Source organism: Malaclemys terrapin, chromosome 4, assembly GCF_027887155.1.
Source record: "Malaclemys terrapin pileata isolate rMalTer1 chromosome 4, rMalTer1.hap1, whole genome shotgun sequence".
In the NCBI taxonomy this organism is placed as follows: Eukaryota; Metazoa; Chordata; order Testudines; family Emydidae; genus Malaclemys; species Malaclemys terrapin.
This window is the reverse complement of record NC_071508.1, coordinates 67,834,900-67,859,504: the sequence shown is the minus strand read 5'-3', so window position 1 is coordinate 67,859,504 and position 24,605 is coordinate 67,834,900. Positions and strand designations below refer to the sequence as shown.

The window sequence follows — 24,605 nt, the reverse complement described above, 5'->3', positions numbered from 1 at the left end:
GCTCTCTTTTGCTACAAAAAGGGAAAGGAGGTGAAATATTTCTTTACATTTTGGCTAAAAAATTCTTCCACTAATCCATTTTTAATGTTTCAGTAAATTACATGAAACCTTTAATGATCCATATATTTACTGCATTTGAAGTAATCACAAAGTTAATTTTTTACTCTACTCATTCAGTTCTACTTATGCACATTCACTGGACCACTCTAAAGTCAATGTGGATAACATCAAAAAGAATAATTAATTTTTAGTGGGGAAACTGTGGGATGTATTAGCATGTGGAATGCATTCTGTTTGATTGCAAAACAAATCTTTTTTAGAGTCAGTTCTGATAGTTCCTATATAATTTTTACTGTAGGTACTGCATTAGATAAAGGCATTGTATAATACAGGGGTAGGCAACCTATGGCACGCATGCCGAAGACGGCACACAAGCTGATTTTCAGTGGCACTCACACTGCCCAGGTCCTGGCTACTGGGCTGGGGGGCTCTGCATTTTAATTTAATTTTAAATGAAGCTTCTTAAACATTTTAAAAACCTTATTTACTTTACATACAACAATAGTTTAGTGTTATATAATAGACTTATAGAAAGAGACCTTCTAAAAACGTTAAAATGTATTACTGGCACGCGAAACCTTAAATTGGAGTGAATAAATAAAGACTTGGCACACCACGTCTGAAAGGTTGCCAACCCCTGACTTAGTCCTTTATTAGCTTCCAAACTCCATGTTAGTCCATTTGCAAGATCACCTGGTACAGGAAGTATCTGGCATAAAACAAACAGCCCAAATACCATATATACATTACTCAGAAGCATGACAGTCATGCAGGTTATAGGGTTCCCTGTCTGGTTGTTTGCTCCTCCTTAATAGGTGCAGCCAAAAATAATAAATGTTTAATCCTAAACATATTCCACATGCTTAATCCTACAATAGTGTTCATTCTCCCTAAGGGGAAATTCACTCTAAGGGACTAAACCAAACTGTAACAGCTGGTGTATGATGCCAACTTTTGGGCAGCACTATGGTATGATAGAGAAAAACAGAGAAGATCTGTATTTATCTGCTCTGTTCTCTGATTCCAAGGCTCTCACATTCCCCTGCTCAGCCAAGAACGCCAACCTTGAATACTTGTCTAGTTCTATCAATATTTCTGAACCTTCTTCCACGCTGTGCTTTACACATTGCACAAACTCACGCTGAAAGGGCTCTCCTTCTCAAGATCCCTTTTCGGAGTCTTTCAAATGAGAATCACCTGAAGTGGTCCCGCTACTTGGCTTTCCTGTTCACTGGCTAGTTTGGTTTCGCTTTGAGCAGTTGTAGTGAACACGGATCTATTTCGATAACTCTGCACCACTCCATGCACCTTTTACTTTTCTAGGTACTAACATTTCAGGGCACGTTTTCTCAAGGCACGGAGATTTTGGTCCAAGAAAAAAGCCAGCAGTTTTCTGCCGCTACACCGGCTTCTTGGGCGGAAACAGCAGATGTGATTAAGAGCCCGCGTGTGTGCAAGGAGGGGCATCCCGGCTCCATCACCAGCAGCGTGCAACATTGCTGGCAGATCCTGGAACAGGCGCCGCTGCCGCTGCAGTCCCCTCCCGCTCCAGCTGGAGCTGTGAGAACTGCGCATGCAGCCTGCTGCCCGATAACCTAAGCCCAGCCCCGGCGCAGACCCTAACTCAGCCCGCTCCCCCTCCCCCCCAGCTGACACAGTAACCCGAAACCCGGGCGGGCGCGGAGTTCCAGCGTCCTCCGGCAGCAGGAGCAGCTGGCGAAGGGAGGGGACAGGGAGGAGTGGAAGAGGGAGAAGAGGAGCGGGGTGCTCCCGCCTGGCTCCAGCACTTAGGCGGCTGGGTCTCAGTCGAGCGCAGGGCCCGGTGAGCGGAGCAGCCATGAACAGGCTGGGGCGGAAGGACAATGAGACCCTCATAGAGATGTCGCTGGCCACGGATGGTAAGTGCCGGCGGCAGCCGCGGGGTGGGCGCTGCTCTTCGTTCTTCCATGTCTCCCCGGGCTCCGGCTGGCTGCCGCGCGCTGGCTGCCCCACCTAGGGTGACCAGATCTCTCCCTCCCCGGGCTGCGGCCTAGGAGCCTCCCTGGGCTGGCGGACTAGTGCCTGGCCAGGGACCTAACGGTGCCGCCGCGGGCAGGCGTGGCTGGGCGTGGGAGGAGGCTGGAGCTGGGGCGCTGGGCGTTCAGAGCGAGCCGGGGAGCCGTGGCTGCCCTGCCGGGTGCTTGTGCCGGCCCGGCGCTGGGGACCGGCAGCAGCGGGGGATCCGCAGAAAAATGGGGACAGGTGGTGGGGGTAATAGGCACCTATATAAGAAAAGGCGCCAAATATTGGGACTGTCCCTATAAAATCGGGACATCTGGTCACCCTAATTCCCCCAGGCCTGGGCAGAGAGGTTCCCACAGAGGGGGAATAAGGCGTTGGGGGGGGGGTGCTTTAGGCAGTTTAGGGGCCACTGGAAGGCCCATTCGCCCCAGTAGGGAGCTGCCTCCTTTCCCTGCTTCTCCCCCATATTGGAGCCTTCCCCACATCCTTCCCTTCTTCAGAGGTGGCAGACTGCACCTTCTCCGTCCTGTTTGTAGCATGCTCAATGCTTTAGGCACAACAAATCCTGCATCTTGGCAGGGGGTTAGACTAGATGACTCTTGCAGTCCCTTCTAACGCCATGGTTCAGTAGACCCAGTGTATACAGCTCCTTGCACTGGTGCAGAACTCTACCGAGGGCAGCCGCTTGCTGCTTCCCTCTTTCTGTGCTTTGCTCTGCTTTCTATAGAGCTTGTCATGCCAATGAGTGGACTCCCAGAGAAGCCCCCTGGTTTGAGCAATGATGGGCAGTGGGGCTGCAGCCTGATGCATTTTGGGGACAGGATTGATCTGTAACAGTGGTTTTCAACATCTTTTAATTTGCAGATCCCTAAAAATTTCAAATGACGATGCAGACCCCTTGGGAAATCTTAGACATAGTTTGCGCCTCCCCTGGGGTCCATGGACCACAGGTTGAAAACTACTGTTTTATGGTAACAGCCACCTTTTGCGGACCCCTTTAGACATAATCTGCAGACCCCAGTTTGAAAACCACTGGTCTGTAATGATTTGCGATCCTGAAGCTGATATTTCCAGGTGCCTGGAGTACTTATGTGTACACTCCCCCCTTTCTATTAAAACAAATAAACCTCTGGAGGAATATTTATATTTTAAATAAAACGCCTTTGATTTTTTTTTTGTAATACCCCCTGAAAAGCTTGAAAAAGGACGCTTTTGCCATATTACATTGGCCACAATTTTTTTTTTCTCTTTTTGAATGCAGTTGAAATTAACATGGATGCCATTGTTTAACAGCATAACTTTCGCTTAGAACAGTGGTCTGCTTCTACTTTTACTGAAGATAATAGAAAATATCCCCTGACTTTAGTAGGTGCAGGATGAGATCCTTTCTTTGTGCACCGGTATTCCTGATTAATATGAAAAGAATTCTGAAACCAGAGTTTGTTAGTTTCATGTTGCTTCAGAGTGCATAAACATTCCCAAAACAGCAAGGGTTAGGCCTAAAAACAAACAAACCACCACCACAACACCTATTGAGAATCTAGTGGACTTTCCCCATCAGATTCAAAGTATATTGAATCAATTTTGGCGCTCAAGGCAAGCATTTGACAGTATTGCTTTTAAGGAGATTGATAGTGAGCAACATCAAATGGAAAATTAACTACCAGGAGCTATTTGCAGTGACAGCTTTTCTGGGTACACAGTTCAGCTATCACTAGGTTCACAGTGAGTTTGCATATTCTGAAGCTAATATTCAGTGGGTATTTGCCCATATTCACATTTGATGGTACTGGAAGGTGTGGGGTATTTGAGCCTGCTAATCAGCAGAACGTTATCAGAGCCATGTGGGGAGTTCTGCCTGACTTGTCTTTCCCCCACTTTACCTAAGCCAGGGGTCGGCACTGTTTGGCATGCGGCTCTCCAGGGTAAGCACCCTGGCGGGCCAGGCCAGTTTATTTACCTGCTAACGCGGCAGGTTCGGCCGATCGCGGTCCCCACTGGCTGCAGTTCACCATCCCGGGCTAATGGGGGCGGCGGGAAGCTGCGGCCAGCACATCCCTCGCCCACGTCGCTTCCCGCTGCCCCCATTGGCCTGGGACGGCAAACCGCGGCCAGTGGGGGCCGCGATTGGCCGAACCTGCCGCGTCAGCAGGTAAATAAACTTACCCTGGCGAGCCGCATGCCAAACATTGCTGACCCCTGGCCTAAACACTGAAATTCATAAGTTGTGCCTAAAACTGACCTACTAGAGTACCTCATAACATATTCCAACTAGTTGTTTTTCTGTAGTAGTCTGAGATGAAGTTTTCCTCATGAGTAAAAGGAAAGATTAATATTTACAAAGTACACACTGTTTTGGGAATAATCCCATTGCATTCATTTTTACCTGTATGTCTCCTTTATGTTTTTTTTTTTTTATTAGTCATAAACAGAGAATGTAAGGAGAAGCTAGTTTTCCTGCTAGTTTTAAGTTTCCATGATCATATAAAAAAAATGACTGGACCCTACCACATAGCAAATGTTACAAATGAGAAACTGGAAACTGTTATATACATATTTTAGAAACTTTTTTGGCAAAATTGATTTGGATTACAGTGAATCCTTTCATTGCTTTATTTTTTCACACATTTGCAAAGCAACTTGTAATCATCAGATTCCTAGACAATTTTCTAGAGTTGGGTTTTAGTGTTTCTTAAAGTGTTAACATATAGTTAATCTAAACTGCTTCTTATTTTTTTTTTGTAAACATACGCATAATCATCTCACACCAGTGTATCAAAGCTGGTAATGTTTGAGGTCATGATGTCTCCAAAAGTATTTTCTTCAACCAGTGAAAAGTACAGTTCTTGCCTCAAGTATTGGCTTCGTTATATCTTCTGTTGGGTTGAGGACATTCAGGATGTACTTGTACAGTACTAAATGTCAAGTTATTAATCAATAGCCACAGCTGCTCACCAGTGAGGAAATTACGTAGGGGGTCTGTACTTCCATCATGGTTGTTATCTGAGTAAATGCTGCGACATTAGAAACACTGCAATATATAAAGAGGCGTTGCAAAGTTAAAATCACAGATGAAGGCCTGGAAGATCTCTCCCCCCCCCGCCCCCCATTTGTCTTTAGATTAGAAATTTAGGTCTTGGATCCCTGGAACTCTGGATAACTGGAAAGCTAGTAGGATTATAACACCACAAATAAGGAAACTGAAAACTGAGGTCATGTCAATATTCAAAAAAGTTGCACCATTTCAACTTCAAAATGCATTTAAAAACCAGTTGAGTTAAACAAGTGCAAAACCTGGTGTGGACACTTAATTCAATTTAAACCTGGTTTGTATTATTTTATTATAAGTAAGTAAGTTAAACCAAATTGCTATAAACCGGGTTTAAATTGAATTAAGAGCGTCCACTTAGGGTTTTGCACCAGTTTAACTACATTAAACCTTAGTTGAACCACTGTAATTTTGAATATAGGCAAGGCCTGAGAGGGGAAAAGATTTTTGGCTTGACTCTCTCAAAGTTTGATTTTTGTTTGATTGTCTGAGAACAAATACAAGGCCTTTATTAAAAAAAAAAAAATCAGCACACTCACACCTCTGATAAAACCTGTAAATGTTGACAGTTTAAGACCTCCAATGACTTTTCAGTAAGTTTAACCACATTCTTAGTACTTCTGAGGAAAAAGTTAAGCAAAACCACTTGCCCACTCTTTAACAAATAAAACAAACAAAGAACAAAGAACAAAACACACAGAGACCTTTTCTAGACCTTCTTCATAAAGAAGCAAACAGTAAATAAGACCAGTTTTGATTTTTTTTCCAGATCACGTAAATTGTCCTTCCACTTCAGAACATTGAATTATTAATGTTTTCCCTAGGTGTGCTGCAATACAGATCTTGACCTATATGCACCAATTCAGTAATAAAAGTGTAAGGGAACACAAGCCATCCAAGCTGTATTGGGGGTCACGGAAAGTATGGGTTGATTGGGGCAACAGCTCTGCAGAATAGGCCCTATAGTAGAGTCTTCTTCATGGCTCCTTAGAGTTAAGATCAAAATTATTTTTACAATGCCTAGCACAAAGGGACCCTGATCCTTGATTGGATTCTGTAGGTGCTATTCTAATGCAATTACTCGTGATAATTAATAGCTTCCCACTGAGCATGTAGAAGCTTTTCCATGTTATAGGTATTCAGATACTACAGTGATGGGTGACAGTATAAAACCTCTCGACTATACACCCTATATGTCCTGTATGCAAAGGTCTGTGGGTCAGGAGGGGTAAAGCAAAGTGAGCAACTGGAGCATATTTTCCTCCAAGGCTGGTTCATATTTGCATAGGAGTTAATGTGCCTTTGCGCCCGTTGTACAACTGCAATCCCTTCAGGAACTTGAGTAGTGGGAAAGCAATGATAGTATAAGGAGAGGAAAATCACAGGTCCATCTGGAGCTGAAGCTTCCTCTTGGGATTTCGAAGTCACACTCCAACCCTTCTCCTTTGAGGGGAACACTTCAAGGAAACTATCAGTTTCCTAGACTTTCTTGCCTCACTCCTATGGTTTTACCACAAAAAAGGGAGGGTAATGGTCCCCTATTCATGGGTGTGACATGAAGTTTTTTACTGAAGAATTTTATTTCTTACTATTCTGGTAATTTAAAGGCATGTCAAACATCACTTGGGAAACTTGAAACTAATAATAAAAGGCAGGAGACTGTGGGGTTTGGCTAGGAATATTTCTCTGATATTAGCTGGCTTTCTCCTTTGTTTTTTACATGAAAAATTAATGATAAAAGGTAGCACTGTTGTGGAGGATAGCCCAAGGCTCTGGACCATCAGAAAGCTAGTATACACTTCAGTGCCATGTTGCAGAATGTATTGCTTTCCATTAGTAGTTTTTTTGTATTTTGAAAAAAGAACTTGCATAAACCATATATATATAAGTTCAAACGGTATATATTATATACACACACACACACCCCGTTTGAACTCCGAATAATTAATACAATGCTAAGAATTTCTTGACAGTAATAACCTAAATTCCAGGACACTTATTTATATTGCTTGTTATCTTCATATCTGAGAAAGAAAAGTAACAAAATGACAACAGGAGCTAATGTTTTCTCTGAGTGCACTTGTGACCTGTTATTGTAGTCTAATAACTCATCATCATTCTGGGCCATATTCTGATCTCATGTAATCCAAGGTAAATGCCACTTATTTCAGTTTAATTACTTGGATTTACACTAGAATAATGAAATTAGAATATTCTGTATTCAGTACTACAGTAAATTTCAATTACTGAAGTGATAGGTGCAATAATTTCTTGTCCACGTATAGAAGAACTGAACGGGATATCCTGTTCTAAGAAGATTTGAACTAAAACGGGAAGATTTATTAACCTGAACAATGTTTGAAAAATTACCCTTATGTGTTGAAAAACAAGCCTGTAATAGTTTAGAAACAATTCAGAAAATATGTTTATGAGACAACATAGAAAAAAATCTTTAAAAAATCAGAAAACATGTTATCTGTGGATGGAATTTAGTTAATAAAAAAGCTGACATGTAGCTGCGTGTGTCAAAAGTAGATGAACAACTTAAAAACATTTTGGCTAACGAAAAGGACAACTATATTTTAAACAAACTTCAGTGTTGTTTGTAATAGGAAAGTTTACAATTTGGAACTGGACCCAGCTAACTTAAATATTACTGGTTTTTATATAAATGCAAATACATATGGTAAGTGTTTTAGTGCATTTAATGAGAAAATGAATCTGTAGCCCCGTTTCAACACACATTTAAGTATTGTGGAAATCTGCTCCCTGACTTGGCACAGCACCTAAGCACATGCTTAACTTTAAACATGGGGTTAAATCAATCTGTTCAGCACATCACTAAAGCATGACTTCAGTAGGATTTAAATACATGCTTAAAGTTAAGCACATGCTTACATGCTGTGTTGAATCATGGTCTAAATGCAGTTTGGATAATGCCAGTTGAAGTTATTAATTCTATAGCATGTATGAATTATAGACTTGCTTATGATAAGTTACAAATGGAGCACTTTCCATATAAAACCATTGTTTCAGGATGAGGAAAGTTGCATGAGGTGAAACTTCATTCAATTTTTGGCCAGAACTGGATTGTGTATTCAATTTAAAGTTATCAGAAAAATAACAGTTTAAAAATAAGTTTGTATGGCATTCAGTCCTGGATTTGGATGTGTCTGTTCACATGTGAAGTCTATTTTCCTTGGTTAATTTTTTAATTGGATTTGGAAAGTGTCACTCCCTTGCCTTTTATTAAGTCTGAATGTACTGGCTCTTTAGCACTCTTAGGACTTCTCTACACTTAAAATGCTGTAGCAGGGTAGGTGCACTGCTATAGTGCTTAAGTGAAAACACTAATCTACAATAACAGGAGGGGATCTCCCATAGGTGTAGGTAATCCCCCTCTCTCCCCCCCAAGAGGCTGTAGCTAGGTTGACCAGAGAATTCTCCCATCCCTCGGTGGGTGTGAATTTTTCACACCCCAATGAGCAACCACGAAAGCTTATGCCCAGATAAATCTGTTAGTCTTTAAGGTGCCACCAGACTCCTTGTTGTTTATGTCAGACTGATCTAATTTCTAGTGTAGACCAGGCTTTACAGTATGTCTGCACTGTAATCCGGAGATGTTTCTAGCTAGAATAGCAGTGTAGCTGTAGCAGCATGGACTGTGACATAGGCCGACTAGATCAAAGCTAGCTCAGATATGTCTACATGATGCCTTTGGTATCATGGGAGATAAGGGAGCAGGCCAGAAGTTAGTCCTGGATATCCCGCCTGACAGTGCATAACACAGAGCAATTGAGCCAAATTCTTTTCTGTTGGACATTAGTATAGTTCCACTAAAGTCAATAGAGTTGTGCTAATTTACTCTAATTTGGCCCCTTTGTTTTAATACATTTTAGCACCCAATTCAGTGCTCATTGAAGTCAGTGGAAAGACTCCCACTCACTTCAGTAGTGATTAGATCATGCTCTCAGTTAATTCTGGTTTAAAACTTTGATTTCCATCAGGGGCGGATCCAGGCACCAGCTTAACAAGCAGGTGCTTGGGGCAGCCAAGGGAGAGGGGCGGCACCTGCGGCAATTCGGGGGTGACAGGTCCCTCACTCCCTCTAGGAGCGAAGGACCTGCCGCCGAACTGCCGCCGCCAATCGCGGCTTTTTTTTTTTTTTTTTTTTTTTTTTTTGCGCGCTTGGGGCGGCAGAAATGCTGGAGCCAGCCCTGGTTTCCATGGAGACATATTGTAATTTCCCATCAACATCCAACAGTCTGATGTCAGTATCGGAAGAAAAAAGGCAGACAGGATAATTTTCTTACTGTTCCCAGATTTGTCAAGCTCAAGCAGTCAAAATCAAGAGTCAGGTCTGACAATCACGAGATGAGTTTTAAAACCAAAAAAATAATGCCTTTTGAGTTTTTAAATTTATCTTTGCCTTAGAGCCTTTAGGGCACACAGGCCATATTCTCTAGCTTTTCTATTCAACCACGAAGTTAGAAATTTATGTATTTTTAAAAAATGAAAGTTGATTTTCTCACATAATCCCAGGATTCCAGCAGTTGGGGAATAAAGAGAAACACCACATCCCACAAGACTTGGGATGATGACAATGGGCAACACTGAGTTCCCCTGAGATTAGATGTGTTCATTTGGAAGGCAGTTCTTTCATGTTATTTTAGTTTAGGGTTGCATCCACTTTGCTTGAGTTCAGATTGGATCTAAATGAATAACCTATTAATTTAATTGCCAGCATTTTCTAACAGTGAAATGGTTCCCTTACAAAAACAAAGGGAATCAGAATAAACTGAAAATTACCCTTTTACCAGCCTGTAGAGTATAGTTATTGCTGCACATCTTACACATTTAGAGTAGTCAATTTTCAGTGATTAAAGCCCAGTCCTGCAGTGGGCTATGTATGTATCAGTGCAGGGACCATCCTTGTGGAACATATTGCAGGAGTGGGGCCTAAACCATATGCTCTCTTGCTTTATGTGGTGTAGTGAGGAACAGCTTGTGCTAACTCAGATGTAAAATGGATTGCACACTAAGCTTCGACACCCATGTTTGAAAAGTTTGGCCTTAATTACCAAGACCCCAGTTCAGCAAAGCAGTTAAGCACCTGCTTAAACTTTAGGCCTAGGTTTTAGTCCATCTCTGTTCATCAGAGCTCTTAAAAGCACACTTAGATTAACTTTAAGCATGTGCTTTGCTGAATCATGACTTAAAATCGGGATTAAATATATAGTGATGTATGAGTTCAAGGGACTTGTTAGTCATTTTTATTTCAGAGTTTCTTTTACAGGAAAAAATACATTGTATATTCTAGCATACGTAGTGGCTCTTACAACCTTGGAACAGCCTTAACAATTAAAAGGTATTAAAATGGATTTTCAAAACCATAATACTGTGCCCAAATGTCAATATTTATCTTTTATACGGTCATTCTATTTAGGATTTTTGTTGGAAGTAATCAGGGGAAACTAGCATTTAGTTTCATAGGATTTGCTTGTAACATAAAACATAAAATACAAACATAAAACGTAAAACAAAAACGTAAAATAACCCCAGTTTTGAATACATTAGACAGATAAACTTAGAGCCATTGCCATTCTTATTTGGGGGAAACTCCTACTGATTACATTACGATTGGACTGTTAGTCCGGGAGGGGGAGTGTGAAAAGGAAAGGTTAAGAGAAGGAACGTGGTGAACAGTTTAGGATGTTTAAATCTTTTCCTTCAACTAAAAAAAAAGTCTTAATCTATAAAAATACATTTAAGCATAATGTTAGCCCAAACTGTGGACTAATTAGAATTGTTTTAAAAAAAATTAAAAACCAGCATTTATTTACACTTGAAAAGCTATAGAATATACACAGCAATTGCTTTTAAGCTGTTCATAATTACACCAAATTACATGGTATATAATATTATGGTTAGCACCATCATTCATTTTAATGGGACTTACAGTAATTATTATAGTTCTATAATTTAATCAAATACAATACACATATACCAGATCCAAGAGAGCCCTGCACTGAATGTTACAATTTTATAACCACTTTGCATAGGGAAATTATGTATTGATAGGATATGCCCTTTTACCAAGATGTTGTACAGTGCATAGTGCATATTTCTAATATGCAAAATGTTTATAAGTTAATGATACATTTCCAGCCTTAAAGCATTCTATGTGTGCTTTTTGTTAGCTTTATGTGCATGTGATGATTGATAATTTTTAAGTATTGTAGCTCATCAGTAAATGGGCCAAATTATGCTTGCTTTACACATGCAAGCAGTCCCACTGACTTCAGTGGCAGAACTCATGTGTAAGGTTAAGATTTTGTCATGGTTATATTTAGTAAGAATCAGACAGTTTGCAGGCAAAACAAACAAAAATTCACGGAAGCCCCCGACCTGTCTGTAACTTGTACAAAAAATAAGGGGAGGGTTTGAGAAGGGATGATTGATGACTAAGGTGAGGGAGGGGGAGTGAGAGCCCAAGCCCTGCTGCAGGGAGGTGCAGCACCCACTGCCCACAGTGGGTAGGAGCTGCGGGAGCTGCCCATGGTGGCTGGTAGCTTCCCTGGCTGGCTGACAGCTGTAACCCCGCTGCCCCAGGGCTGAGGTGGAAATTGTCACAGAGGTATCTGGAAGTCACAGAATCCACGACTTCCATGACCTCCATGATGTAATCTTATCCTCATGTGTGAGGCGAGCAGAAATAGACCTTAGTTTGTCTAACCTAGCGATTGTTAATTTGGGTTTATTAATTGCCACATAACTTTAGTTAGGTGACATGTTTGTACATACATTTTCATTTGACTTTCATGAACATCCAAAGTTTTGTTTGGATGAATGTTCTCTGAAAGCAAATTACAGACCCATAGCCAGATTTGTTTAATCAAGAAACAAAATGTATTTTGTAATGAAAAGGAATTTGTCTTGAGAGGATGCAGAAGAATACTTTGCAAACATTAAGTCCTCCAATGAAGGAACAGAAACCACACTATGTGAGTTAGGTTGAATAGTGATTTCTGAATATTGAATAATTGTATATTTGCTATGAAGAATCAGCAAAATAACATTAATTGCACAATTTCTAATAATTAAGAAATCTGTATAAAATGTGATCTGCTTGTGGACAGTTCATTCATTCAAGTGCCTATTGAACCTAGGCTTTGAAATTCAGTGTGCTTCTTTACAGGGCTTGAAAAATTTACCTGACACATACTAGCCACAATAAAAAAATAAAATAAAAATGTTTGTCTCCAGGTCCCATGCTGGTGGGTAGAGTTCATAGTTTTCCCAGTGATCAGCATAGCAAAATTGATCTGATGCTTGGCCATTTCACTAGTACGCAGAGAGTTCAGAAGTACAGCAGTTAAAATTAATGAGACCAGGCAGCAGCAGAAACACATTGGAGCTGTCAGTTTTGGTGTGCAAGTGATTCAAATTTGGATGGTTCTTTGCAACCATAAGGGATAGAAACTTTAAAAAAAAAAAAATAATAAAAGCTTAGATGCTGCAGAGCGCAATAGCATTAGTCCCCATGCTAGTCCAGAAATGTGGATTTTTCAAACCCTCTAATAATTCATTATAGACTAGTGAGCAGAGGAGGGAAGAGGAAAGAAAAAAAAATTCACATTTGACTTTTCCATCAGAGCCCCCAAAAGGCCGCCAGCCTTTTCTGGGAGATTTCTACCATTTAAATAGCACTTTAAGGTTATGAGTGATTGACAGATATCTAAGTGAAGCTGAAGGGTGGAATGCTGTCAGCTTGATGGTGTTGTATTGTTCCCCCTGTTGGGGGTGGGAATCTGAATACATCTCAAGATGGAGAAAATATATTAGAGCATTTTCAGAAGGAGAATGTTTTTGCGTGTGTGTGGTGGGAGGTGAGGGTATGGGCATGTGTGATGAGAATTTCCAGAGGTTTGAAAGGCTTGCTATTACATACTTTGAAGGCTCCCCAGCCAATCTGGGTCTAAACTTTCACATTAAACCATTAGAGGTCTGTTATACAACACTGAAGTAAAGCAGTTCAGTATCTAATGAACACTCTCAAGTGGCAGCTTCCTCCAGAGAAAAGGGAGGGGAATCTTTTCTGCAGCTTACTCTTACCAAATATAGACTGAGCTATGCAGCTGACTCATACATACAGTACATCCGACGTGCCCATCACTCCACAGTGCTGAAAAGCAACTCTTTCGTGCCTTTTTTTTTTTTTTAAATACAAAGCCATTGTAAACATTTAAGGCTGGAGTCTTACCTGGCGTAAATTGGTATAGTTACTTCGAAGTAAGTCTGTTTAGCTCCATTGACTTCCATAGAACTAGACCAAATTACACCATTTGAAAATCTGTTTTGATATTTGTAGTGCAAGATGCTATCATATGCAGTTGTCTTTCGCAGTCTAGCTAAACGTGTTGAGAACAGTAATAGAAATAGTAGTTAAATCAAAATGCACTCTGAATTTAGAATAAGCCAAAATTGTTAAGCAATTTGTTTACCTATATAATATAATATGGATGTAGCATACTATGATTTACATGTCTCACTTATGATTCTATTCTATAAATCCAGTTAATCTAAAGAAAAATGCATCTTGTGTCCCCGGCACTTTTCAATTCTGATTTGGCTTAGCAAACAGCAGCATGCTCCAGGGGCAGAATACCAGTACAGTTAACATCTGCATTAGCAACATAATCTTCATACTAAAGTACTTCATTATGTAATGTAAAGTCATCAGTTGTGGGTTTTGTGGCTATTGCACTTACACAGTTTGCAGACAGTTCACTGGTTAATTCACAGAGTCTTCCCCAAATGCAGTGCTGTTAATGGCCCTGTGCTGGGCCCATTCCACCACTTATGGCCCCTCAACTCCTCAGTTTAGAAGTGGATGTCACATTGGCCATGGCTTTTTGAATAGAGGTGAATTTCACCCACAAAGAGTTGCCCGGGAGTGTTGAATTCCCTTCTGTGGCTTCTGCTATTTAGCTCCCCTCACACTGCAGAATCATGGCATTTTCATTTAAATTTGAGCCATCCACAGCTGCAGAGGTGCCAAGAATATTTCATCATGTAGCTAAAGGAAAAATCCTTTCTAACTTACTAGGGTGCAGCTGCTTCCACATCTCTCTGAGCAAATCTTTTCATACTACTAACAAATTCAAATATTTAGTGATAAATTCTGAAAAGCAATGTAAATGCAGACTACTTGGCTTTAGTTAACACCCCTTAACTACAGAATATTTGACTGGAGCAGGAGAGGTTTGTTGCTGTTGCCCCTGGAGAAAAGATTAAGCACTGAGATAAGCTTTTCTAAATGAGCCTATTTCATCCATCAGACATTCTTGTCTGTTCTTGCTGTATAAAGTTTGCACTTCTTGCTGAAATACTGAACAGCTGCTTCATACAATGGAAGGACAGTGTCACATGTGTAGATGAGGAGGCTTGCAATGTACTCTTATTCAGCTGATTGGATAGGATTAGCCGAAGGAATGAGAACTCTACCAAAAATGCTTTTAAAAATTATACTAAAATGTTGTCAGCAAATATTTAGTAAACAACCCAAGATAGGTTTGTGAATATCTTTCATTAAAGTAATGAGCCTTCTAAGGAGTTGCAAGTGGTTCTGATTGTTAAATAAAGATGTATGTAACAGTAACATTATCTCTGACACAGCAGCTTTCTCTACAGATTTATGTTGTTTGTGATAAATAGAAATTCAATGAACATTGGTACTAACAGTTTTATTATCAAGAGGCTGAATTAAAGGAGTGATGTGATTGCTGGGCAGGCTTCATTGCATCACACACTAATGCCCTAGATAAAGCTAGTTAGATATTCTCAGTTGTACCTCTATATACATGTAGGGAAGGAAGAAAAAAAATTGTTGTTTGGATATTTGTTGCAATTATAACAAGATCTCACCTTTGGAATGTCAAATTTGTTTTTCCCTGTAAGGCAGTAATATGCAAAAGAGTCAACAACGTGAGTCAGGGATAATATTGAAGATGGAGGGAAACTTATTTTTTTAAAATACTGGTTAAGGACTTATTGCTAGGTGTACTATACTCCCAGTGATATGCAACCATTTGTGATAGATTTGTAGAAGTCTACAGCTTGTTAAACATTGGTCACAGAAAGAAAGAACATTTTGTTCGCCAGTTCTACACCAGGAAAATTTCCCATAGTGAATGTTAGCATGGATGCAGACAAACAGCTGCTGGACACAATTTAGACCAGAACAAACCATTTTCAGCAGTATTTCAGAAAGCTATGGGGACAGATTTTAACCCTAGTTTTCTGAAGCAGAGCTGAGCAAGATATGTCTTGATCTACAGTTGCAGTTAAACTGTGTTCAGCACCAGTTCAGCCACACACATTCTTGACTTTATATCAGCAATGGGTAATGTTTTAGCATCAATCAGGACTTGAATACTATTAGATGAATTCAACATACTACAGTAGCACTCTTAATTTTTGACACTTTACAGCAGTTCTAAATGTAAATAGGTCATTAATATCCTAAAATCATTATTAAAATATATTGGATGTTTAAAATACTAGTTTTAGTGTATTTAATTGAAAGGTCTTATAATTGACATATACACATGCATTTGAACAAAGTTAAATATTAAGCTTAATGTTAACATTATATAGCTTATATTAAGGCAATGGAGTACTGACAGTTTTGACCATAATATAGTTGTTTACACTTGCTTCCAAACAGCTTTGAGGCTTGTCCAAATTAACTCTCTCATATCACCAAGGTTTAATTATGATAAGTAGACTTGCTTAGGGTCAGCCTACCACTAGGCACCCCTCTCCTGGCTAGGCATGGCATAACAGCTCCTCACTGGACTAACACTTCTTATCTAAAGTCACTCCAGTGCTGTGGCACTTCCTGTGTCTGGAAACTCATTCGGCAGCTCTGGCTAGGTCAGAGTCTTTAGTCTACCCTTCCTGGGTCACAGCTGTCCAAACTGTGAATCCAAAACTGTTTTTAACTGAAACAAAAATCCTTCTGCCTCTCTGGGGCTCTTCCTCAGAGAGCCCTCAGTTCAACCCACAGCCTCCTTGCTAGGCTCAACAACCATTGTGACAGGCTTGTATACCCTATTCTCAGGACTAGTAGGGGAACCTAGTCCAATTCTCTACTCTAGGTTCTAGCCTAAGGTCCTGTTCTACACTTCTAGGATCAGCTTCTTGACTCATGTTGAGGTTTCCCCTAGGCCACTCACCTCACCTCTTTATTTCTCTCTGAGTTGCCCAGTCCCTTCCTTGAGTCTCTCCTAAGCCTCCCTGGAGAGCTTGCTTTTCCTGCTATGGGCTTCCCCCTTCTTATTCCCTGTCTAACTTTCCTCCTGTCAGTAGCTAAACCTGATTCCTTTTATACAGGAATCACCTGATTCCTCTCATGTATGGTTCATCCAGTGGTTGGCTTAGCTTCAGGCTCTCAAGCTGATGGGGCAAACCATCCTGTTACACTGACTAGTGAGTCAGTAATGGTTAGCATTGTGTTATCTGACTCAACTCTTCACAATTGTGTTTGAACATGATACAATTTTATAATGTAGTCTAGATCTTGCAGGTGAGATCTTGAGGGAAGATCCTGAACTAGATCAGACCTTCCCTCCTCACTTACCCCAGGCATTATTTCTAACAAGAGAACTTGAATTCATCATTTCTGAAACTACCTTTTTCTTACCCACAGAATATCACATTTGAGGTCTATCTTGGTACACTGAATTTTCTGTACAAAGTGCTCTAGTAACTTTTTGATTTTTAGGGTCCCTCCGCCCAGGAAAAGCCTGTGTAAGCGGACTTTATGAGTCCTCTTTTACCAGGCTGCGGAGCACTAATTCCACTACTGTGTTGTCACATTGGCTGCTCCCTTGTCCTTGTTGAATGTGTGGAGAAGGATGCCAATGGATCCACACACACGTGGAACATCAGAGCTGAAGCAGGTCTGCTTTTAGGCCTTTTGCTCCCTGGGTTGGGATTGAGGCAACATTTACCTCTTTCATAATTTTCAAAAGTGTGTAGAAATTACTATGAACAGAGATGCTAGAGCACTTGAGCCCTTCTTATTATGATCCTTAGTAATATATTACATTTCAGAAATCTGCCAGAAAGTGTGAATGGATTACACAGGCTCATTTTCCTGAGCGTGGCTCCATCATACCATTCATATACTGTGAATACTGAGCTATAGAAATAGGTTCTGCAATTCTAACTTCTGCTTCTTGTGTTTAATTGCTACTGAATTTCTAGTGTGTTATCTCTTCAGATGTGCACACAATAGTCAGACTTTGAGGTTTGACTTCTTTGTTTTGTTTTTTTTAACCCTTCCCTTCCATTCAGCCTGGATTTTTTTTTTAATTTTACTTTTAAATGAATTTAAATCTAGTGATTGTCAGAATCCACAGAATAGGCTTAATGTGAGGAGTGACAGCATGACCTTCCTTGCATAGCTTCAGCACTGAACGACCTGGAGGGGTGAGAGTGTACTCCAGTTACCATATCCCCTTCTCAGTTGTGGGTCTCTGCTGAAGCTGCTAGCAAAGAGTTCAGGTTAGTGCCACTTATGGTGTTGCTGATTGTAATGTGGGTATTTAGATATCATGCTCAGGGATGCTGCAAAATACCTAAGATGGATGGGGCTGGCTTCTATATACGTTTTGGGAGGTAACCCTGCAGCGGTGTGTGTGTTTCTCAAGAGCGGGTAGCAGAAACATCTCCTTTCACTCCCAAGATGAAGTGCCCTGGGTGGTGCCTGAGCCTGCATATTTAGGAACAAATTCTGCTCTCTTTTACATTGGTGTAGTCCAGCCTAACTTCAGTGACTTTAGTGGAGTTATTCTGGATTTACTTTGGGATGACTGTGATGTTTTGGGGATCACCCAAACTGGTCAGGAGCTCTGTCACCACCTACCCTGTAGCTTCGGGGTATCTTTGTGCCATGTGGCTATCGTTCAGATCCCTGCCACAAGTAGCCAGCTCATAAGCATAAGGTTTCACCCTGGCTTTCACCAGCCTAGTTACTCTTTGCAGGGTGACACCAACAGCCCTCCCAGTCCTGTGTGTTTCCAAATCAATCCTCACCAGGTTCTTAATTACCAGACACTTGGACCGTTCCCCTGTGGTTCGTCACTCCGAAGGTAAGAAACCAATCCCCCAGTTATCTGTTCCCTTGGGCATACACAGTACACACAGATTTCACACCAGAGACCTGCTCGGGGTATAAATAAACAAACATTTATTTAATAGAAAAAACACATTCAAAGATGAAATAATAAGAAAACAAGCATACACAAGTTACACAGAAAATAAACATAGTGACTTTACACTTCCATATTAGATAAAATCCCTTTTCTAATATAAGTTATCTATTGCTTTTAAATAATTTCCCAGCAAAACCCCCTCACTATAGGGGGGATCCAGTGTTCCACAGACAGTTTCACTCCTCAAGGCTGTCCCTCAGTTTCTGGATAATTTTCAGTTCAAACCCCTTCCATTTTAAAACGGTTTGCAGTTTTTTTCCCCTTCAGTCACTGTAAATATTCAAAGGGGAAAACTCCCTCCTTGCTTAGTTTTCGAAGACTGGGGTTTTCTTTTCAGTTTCAAGCTCTCTCCATGTGCTTTGATGCTTTCTTGTTGCTCTTTCTTGAGCTGTACAATAGCTAGGTGCTGGGAGTCAGTTTCATCTGGTAAAGAACATAAGAGCTACCATACTGGGGTCAGACTATGGTCCATCTTGCCTGGTATCCTGTCTCTGACAGTGACTTGCACCAGAGCTTCAGAGAGAGTGTAGAAAACAAGGCAATTATGGAGTGATCCAACTCAGCCTTCTGCTCCTGGCTTCTGGCAGTCACCCTGAGTATGGGGTTGCGTCACTGGCCATCTTGCCTAATAGCCATTGATGGACCTATCCTCCATGAACTTATCTAGTTCTTTTTTGAGACCAGTTATACTTTTGGTCACTACAACATCCCTTGGCAATGAGGTTTGTTTGTGTTGTGTGAAAAAGTACTTCCTTTTGTTTGTATTAATTTCATCGGGTGACCCCTGTTTTTTTATTGTGTGAAAGGGTAAATAACACTTCTGTATTCACTTTTTTCTCACAATTCATGATTTTATAGACCTCTATCATATTTCCCCATAATCCTCTCTTTTCTAAGCCGAACAGCTCTAATCTTCTTAGTCTCTCCTGGTATGGAAGCTATTCCTTACCCTTGGGAGGTAGCCTCTCCTTGCTTGATTGCCCTATTGTGAGGTGATGATGAAGCTGCACCACAATTACAATCATATCAGTTACAATCTATATATGATACATACTAGTGGTTCTCAACCTATTTACCATTGTGGGCCAGATATGCAGCTCTCTCTGTTATGTGGACCACATCCACACACTATATATACAATCTGTATGGCCCTGAGGATGTCACATGGGCTGCAGCTGTGTGCTGATTGGGCTGCGGATTTAGAACCACTGATGTATACATACATTCATAACCATAACATATATACATATCTCATAATGACTATTAAGTTCAGAACATTACAAGCGTTCAGAAAATTTTTTACTTGATATACTTTTATAGTAGCATAACACAGTACACAATCAGTTGGTTTAACTGCTTGTTTTTAGAGTTTAAACCTTCTGTTCTCACCTTGGGGTGTCTGGATCCTGATTGTCACTGAGAGCAAAATTTGGGCCATTGAGTTCATCTTCACGCTCAGTTATATTAGGGCTAGATTCCTTTTACCCCCAATCGGGGATATTGCAGATTATGTATTCCTCATGCCACCTTATCTTAAACCAAACTTTGCACCCTCGATAATCTTTGTTATTCCCTGATAACCAGAAACTTCTATGCTCAAACTCTGTTCACTAATTTTTTTTAACATCATCTTAATAAAATTTTTAAATCTGTGCCTGGTTTCATCCTATTCCTCCTCAGTTCCTGTGGGGATCCATGTACAACTGTCAACGCTATATTAGTGGAGTGCTTGTAATTCCCACTGATTGTTGCTGGCCCCTAGTAAGTAAGCAAGGAGGAAAGGTCTGCTGGTGCCCTTTTCCCCAATTGTGATCTGGACCTTACTGTGCAACCCTTGGAAAGTTTGTTTTTGCATTTGTAATGTAACAGTAACACACAGATCTATAGATGAAGAATAAATGTAGGGTAAGGAACTAATTGTAGTCTTTTCTCAGCCAGAACAGCTGTCACATTTTATCTTGCTAGTGTAAATGGTGATAATTTCAGGCTTCAGTTTGAAAACAGACATTTTAAAGGAGCATATGGGTTACTCATGAACATAAGTGTAATATCAAAATTTAATTAATTTACCACACTGATTAATCTGCATGGAGTTCTTGATTATGGTCAGAACCTTTATGTATACCCTCTTGGGTATCTGTGACTGATTAAAAGCTTCCAAGCATGTTCTGTTAAGAAGCAAGAATCTCTTTAGGAGTGGTGCAGTTTTATAACAAAATCTTAGGAGATGATGTGGCCTTCTCAGCAAGGTTATAGGGATAACTGCGAAACTTCAGCATTATCAAATACTTGGCAAGAGAGCAGAACACCATCAAGCCATGAAAACTGTAGGTGGGGCACATATGCAGGCAGCATGTCTAAATATATCATAGTCAGGCCTTTAATTTTTCTACAGTCTGTCTTCAAACTACAGAGTGCCCTGTGGTTTGCTACTCAAAGAGGTTTTCTTAATTATGAGTTAGGATATTGGAGAGCCTGGAGTTGGCAAATTTGTAGTGTTCTGTAAATGAATCATGCTGACAAGTAAAAACTGTAACAGACACGTGTATAGTAAACATCCATTTTCAAGGCCATTGTCAAGTTGGATGTCTGTGATCACTTCACTTTGTTTTAAAGACTAATGCTTATACCAGATACTGTAAGCGCTGAGGACCATGGTCCATTGCCCAAATCATCTTATTGATTGATGGGAAAGATTTTTTTCTGAGATGATCTGGGATCTAGTGCCAGCTCCCAAAAAGTCATCCCATCTCTGTTACAGTATCTTGGGCACAAAACATGAGTTTTCCAAATTGGGAGTTTACAAAACCAAATAGAAATAGGAAGGTTTTAATGCAATTCTTTAAAAAAAAAAAAAACCAAAAACCCCAAACAAAACAAAACAACAAAAACAATTTTGTGTTCTGTTTTTGTTATGGCTGTTTTGATTATAAACATAGAAGTGAAATCCTGGCTCATTGAAGTCAGTGACAAAACTCCCAATGACTTCCAGAGGTCCTGGATTTTACTCATATTTCTGGAGAGGACAGGAAAACCAATGGAATAGATCACCAAACTTGTGCCCAAGAACCAAAAAGTGCAGAAAAATATAATGTGAAATTGACCAGTTGAATTTCAATGTCGAAATGGAATGAAATGCAAAAAACTTGTCTAGTGAACAGTAAATCTAGGGCCTGGTTCTGTCTTTACTGCTTCTGATCATCTTATTACACCTACAAATTGTACACATACCCAGTCTGTGTAAACCATCTTATTATTATAGTTATCCCATTCACTCTGCTTGTTCATTACACCCAGCTGTTACAGTCTTCAAAACTGTCAGCTCTTTGTGGCAGTGACTGTTACTTTATGTCTGTACAGTAGCTAGTGCATAGGACCCCCCACCAGGTTGAGACCACTATACACCAGTATAATACAAATAATAATAAAATTAACCACTGTGTTACTTCAATTTTACACCACTATAACTCCAGTGATTTCAGGGGATTTTGGAGTATGCAGTATATCATGGCTGCATGCTCATGAAGAACCTCTTCTCTTGAATATAAAGACTGGGGTGGTCCTTGGCACGTCTCTATGTGTGCAAGTTAAGCAGGTATCCAGAGCATTTTCCTCTTCTTGTGCAGCCACATACGTAATAATAGACACATCTGGCCCTGAGGCTATAGAAGACGTAAGCAGTACACTACAGTGAAAACAAGTGCATAGTAGTTGTTACAGCTGAAATGCTGAATTAGATCAGTTTTTCAGGAATTCCAGTGTTTGGTATTTTGCCACTCCGCCCTTGGGAGGCTTCTTCAGCATCTTGTTTCCCCTTTATTTAAAATACTACCTAAATGTCTAGCAGTTTAAAAATACTATAGGTTCTCCCTATGTCCAACTACCACAATTTAGAATATTCCTTTTTGGAACTGTAATTGATAAGATTATCAGTGTAGATGTGTATCATTTTGCAAAATGTTGAGCTGATGATACTTGTAACATATAATATGTACGGAATGATATTTTATTATAGCCCACATGGAAAGAACTCCCAGCACTGCTAGCTATTCAAATACTGTTTGCTGTTGAAAAGAGTTGCCAGCACCACCACATTAAAATACCATGTAGGTAATGTGCCACTAGACCCTTGTTTGTGGGTTTTTGCTAAAAACAGACCATTTCCAAAGCTGATGCCTTTTATACCAAAGAGTATAAAAGAGAGACACAAAGGGTCAAATCCAACCAAGGTCTTTGCCAAAATTCCCATTTATTGCAATGGGAATTTTTCCTGAATAAAATTGACTAAAAACTGAGTAAGGATTTTAAGATTTGACCTATACTGTGTAGGAGATCAAATACATTGCACAATGATAGACTTTTTTTCTTTCTGACATATTGTTCTGGATTGCATCAATTTAACATGTTGGAGCTGCCCTTGGCATTCTTTCTAAAATGATAAAAGAGATTTTGCTAGCACTGGGAATAGGCCTTGTTCTCTCTCCTGTATGTTGATGCCTTGTTACACACTATCATTCTTGTAAGTTTTGTTTCTTGTATTTGAGTAACACCTTGTTCTTTGGAACAATTCAGGAGGCTTGTTTGTAGCAAAGTTTAAAAATAAAGCACTTTTTGTAAATGAAAGTGTCAGTGCAGCAGATAACATTTGCTACACCCTTTGAAAAGGAGGCACAGCTCCTGCTCCAGCACGTTCACCCTCAAGGCCTCCTCCTGAGTCATCCGAGATGCCTATGGGGGACTCCTGCTCTGCTAATGGAATTAGTCTGGATTTACACTGATGTCAGAGCAGAATTTATCCCTGCATTCACTGTAGCGAGCGAGTATATTTAAAGTTAATTTGGGCTTGGTTTTTAGAGATGAGACATGCAGTACAGTACTAATATTGCATTACAAAATAGTGGTATCAGTATAAATGTCTGTAGCAGCATCTTATTCCTAGCTGCTCAGGAAAACAGGTATCTCTAGTTAAGAGAGGTTTTGCATCAACTATGTTATCATGAATCACATGAGCAACATAAGAGGTGATTTCAGTTCCTTCCTTACACTTTGTTTATATTTCTGCTGATTTAGAAACATAACATTTTCTTGTAGCTTATTTATGTACAATATTAATGTATTGTCTGATAGAAATTCAGTTCTTTTGATACAAGGGCCCTTTATATGAGGCTATATTATTTTTAACTGTTGTGTTAACTGGACTTCTCTGCAATCTCTAGAAAGAGGCAGGGAGAAAAACCTGATTAGCATTTGTTTAGGATTATTATTTATTAATTATAGATTATTTATAAGTGTCAGTTCAGATGTGCTAGCTTCTTAATCATATCTTTAAGGGAGGCTGTGCTACTTGCTCTGTCTCGTGTTCTGTGTATGTATTAGTTTGAAAATTGGGCCAGCTTTTCCAGAATATAATGATTGCTCATACAGTGGATGTGCTGTAGCTTTTAGGGCTGAACAGTATGATTTATATAAAAAAAAATTACTTAAGGAGAGTAGATCCAGTACCTTAGTTTCTGTGTGTGCATGTGTAATTGAGTTTGGGGACACATGCTTAAGTTAAAGGGCTAAATTCATCCATAACTCTATTGATTTCTGTGAAGCTGTACCAGGGTAAGCTTGACTCTATGCCTACCAAGACAAACATAATAAATTATGTTGACATCACTAGGAACTCAAACAATGTTTTTTAAATCTACTAAGAAATAGATTGTGTATTTAGGCACAGCTCTGAATGTGTGTAAACCACCAGTTAGGAGTAATCCAGGGAGGCATTGTGTCTCAGAGACATGCTTCAGAGGCACAATTCACTCTGCTTCCCCCTTGCAGAGATTCAGATAGTAATTTATTGCTTATGCAAGCAACAAGTTGCAACACTCCCCACATTAACTTAAGTATGCTGGTCAGCATGCTGAATGGAGTCAGAGATCCACCTCTCCCAGCCCACCTGTTCTAGAGGTCCAGGGTGACCTACCTGCTATGCACCTGGATCCAAAATCCAGGTAGCCTGTGAAAGGGGGCCCGGGATGTTCTTTTGCAGGCAAATACTCAGAGTCACAGTGTATCCCAATAGTATTTTTAAAGATATTTATAATAAAAGGATGCTACATTTGATTGACCCTCTTTAAAGGAACGTACATACTGGGGCCCTAACTGGTTGTCAGTATTCTTTTGATTGTGGCTATTTCATTACATCTTTGTATTAGCCAGTAATGTTT

The 24,605-nt window shown here is 40.1% G+C and overlaps 1 protein-coding gene across 5 annotated transcripts in view; it reads left to right on the top strand.

The window, feature by feature from the left end:
* Nucleotides 1–1,627: 1,627 nt before the first annotated feature.
* The window catches only part of ANO5 (anoctamin 5), a 101,092-nt gene continuing 78,114 nt past the window's right edge, over nucleotides 1,628–24,605 (top strand). For 2 of the 5 annotated variants that reach the window (XM_054026365.1, XM_054026364.1), the window contains exon 1: nucleotides 1,629–1,958. In XM_054026365.1, the coding sequence (XP_053882340.1) occupies nucleotides 1,898–1,958 (61 nt within the window). In that variant the 5' untranslated portion in view covers nucleotides 1,629–1,897. Of the gene's footprint in view, nucleotides 1,959–24,605 lie in introns of all 5 variants that reach the window. The other 3 variants (XM_054026367.1, XM_054026366.1, XM_054026368.1) reach the window with 2 other exon arrangements.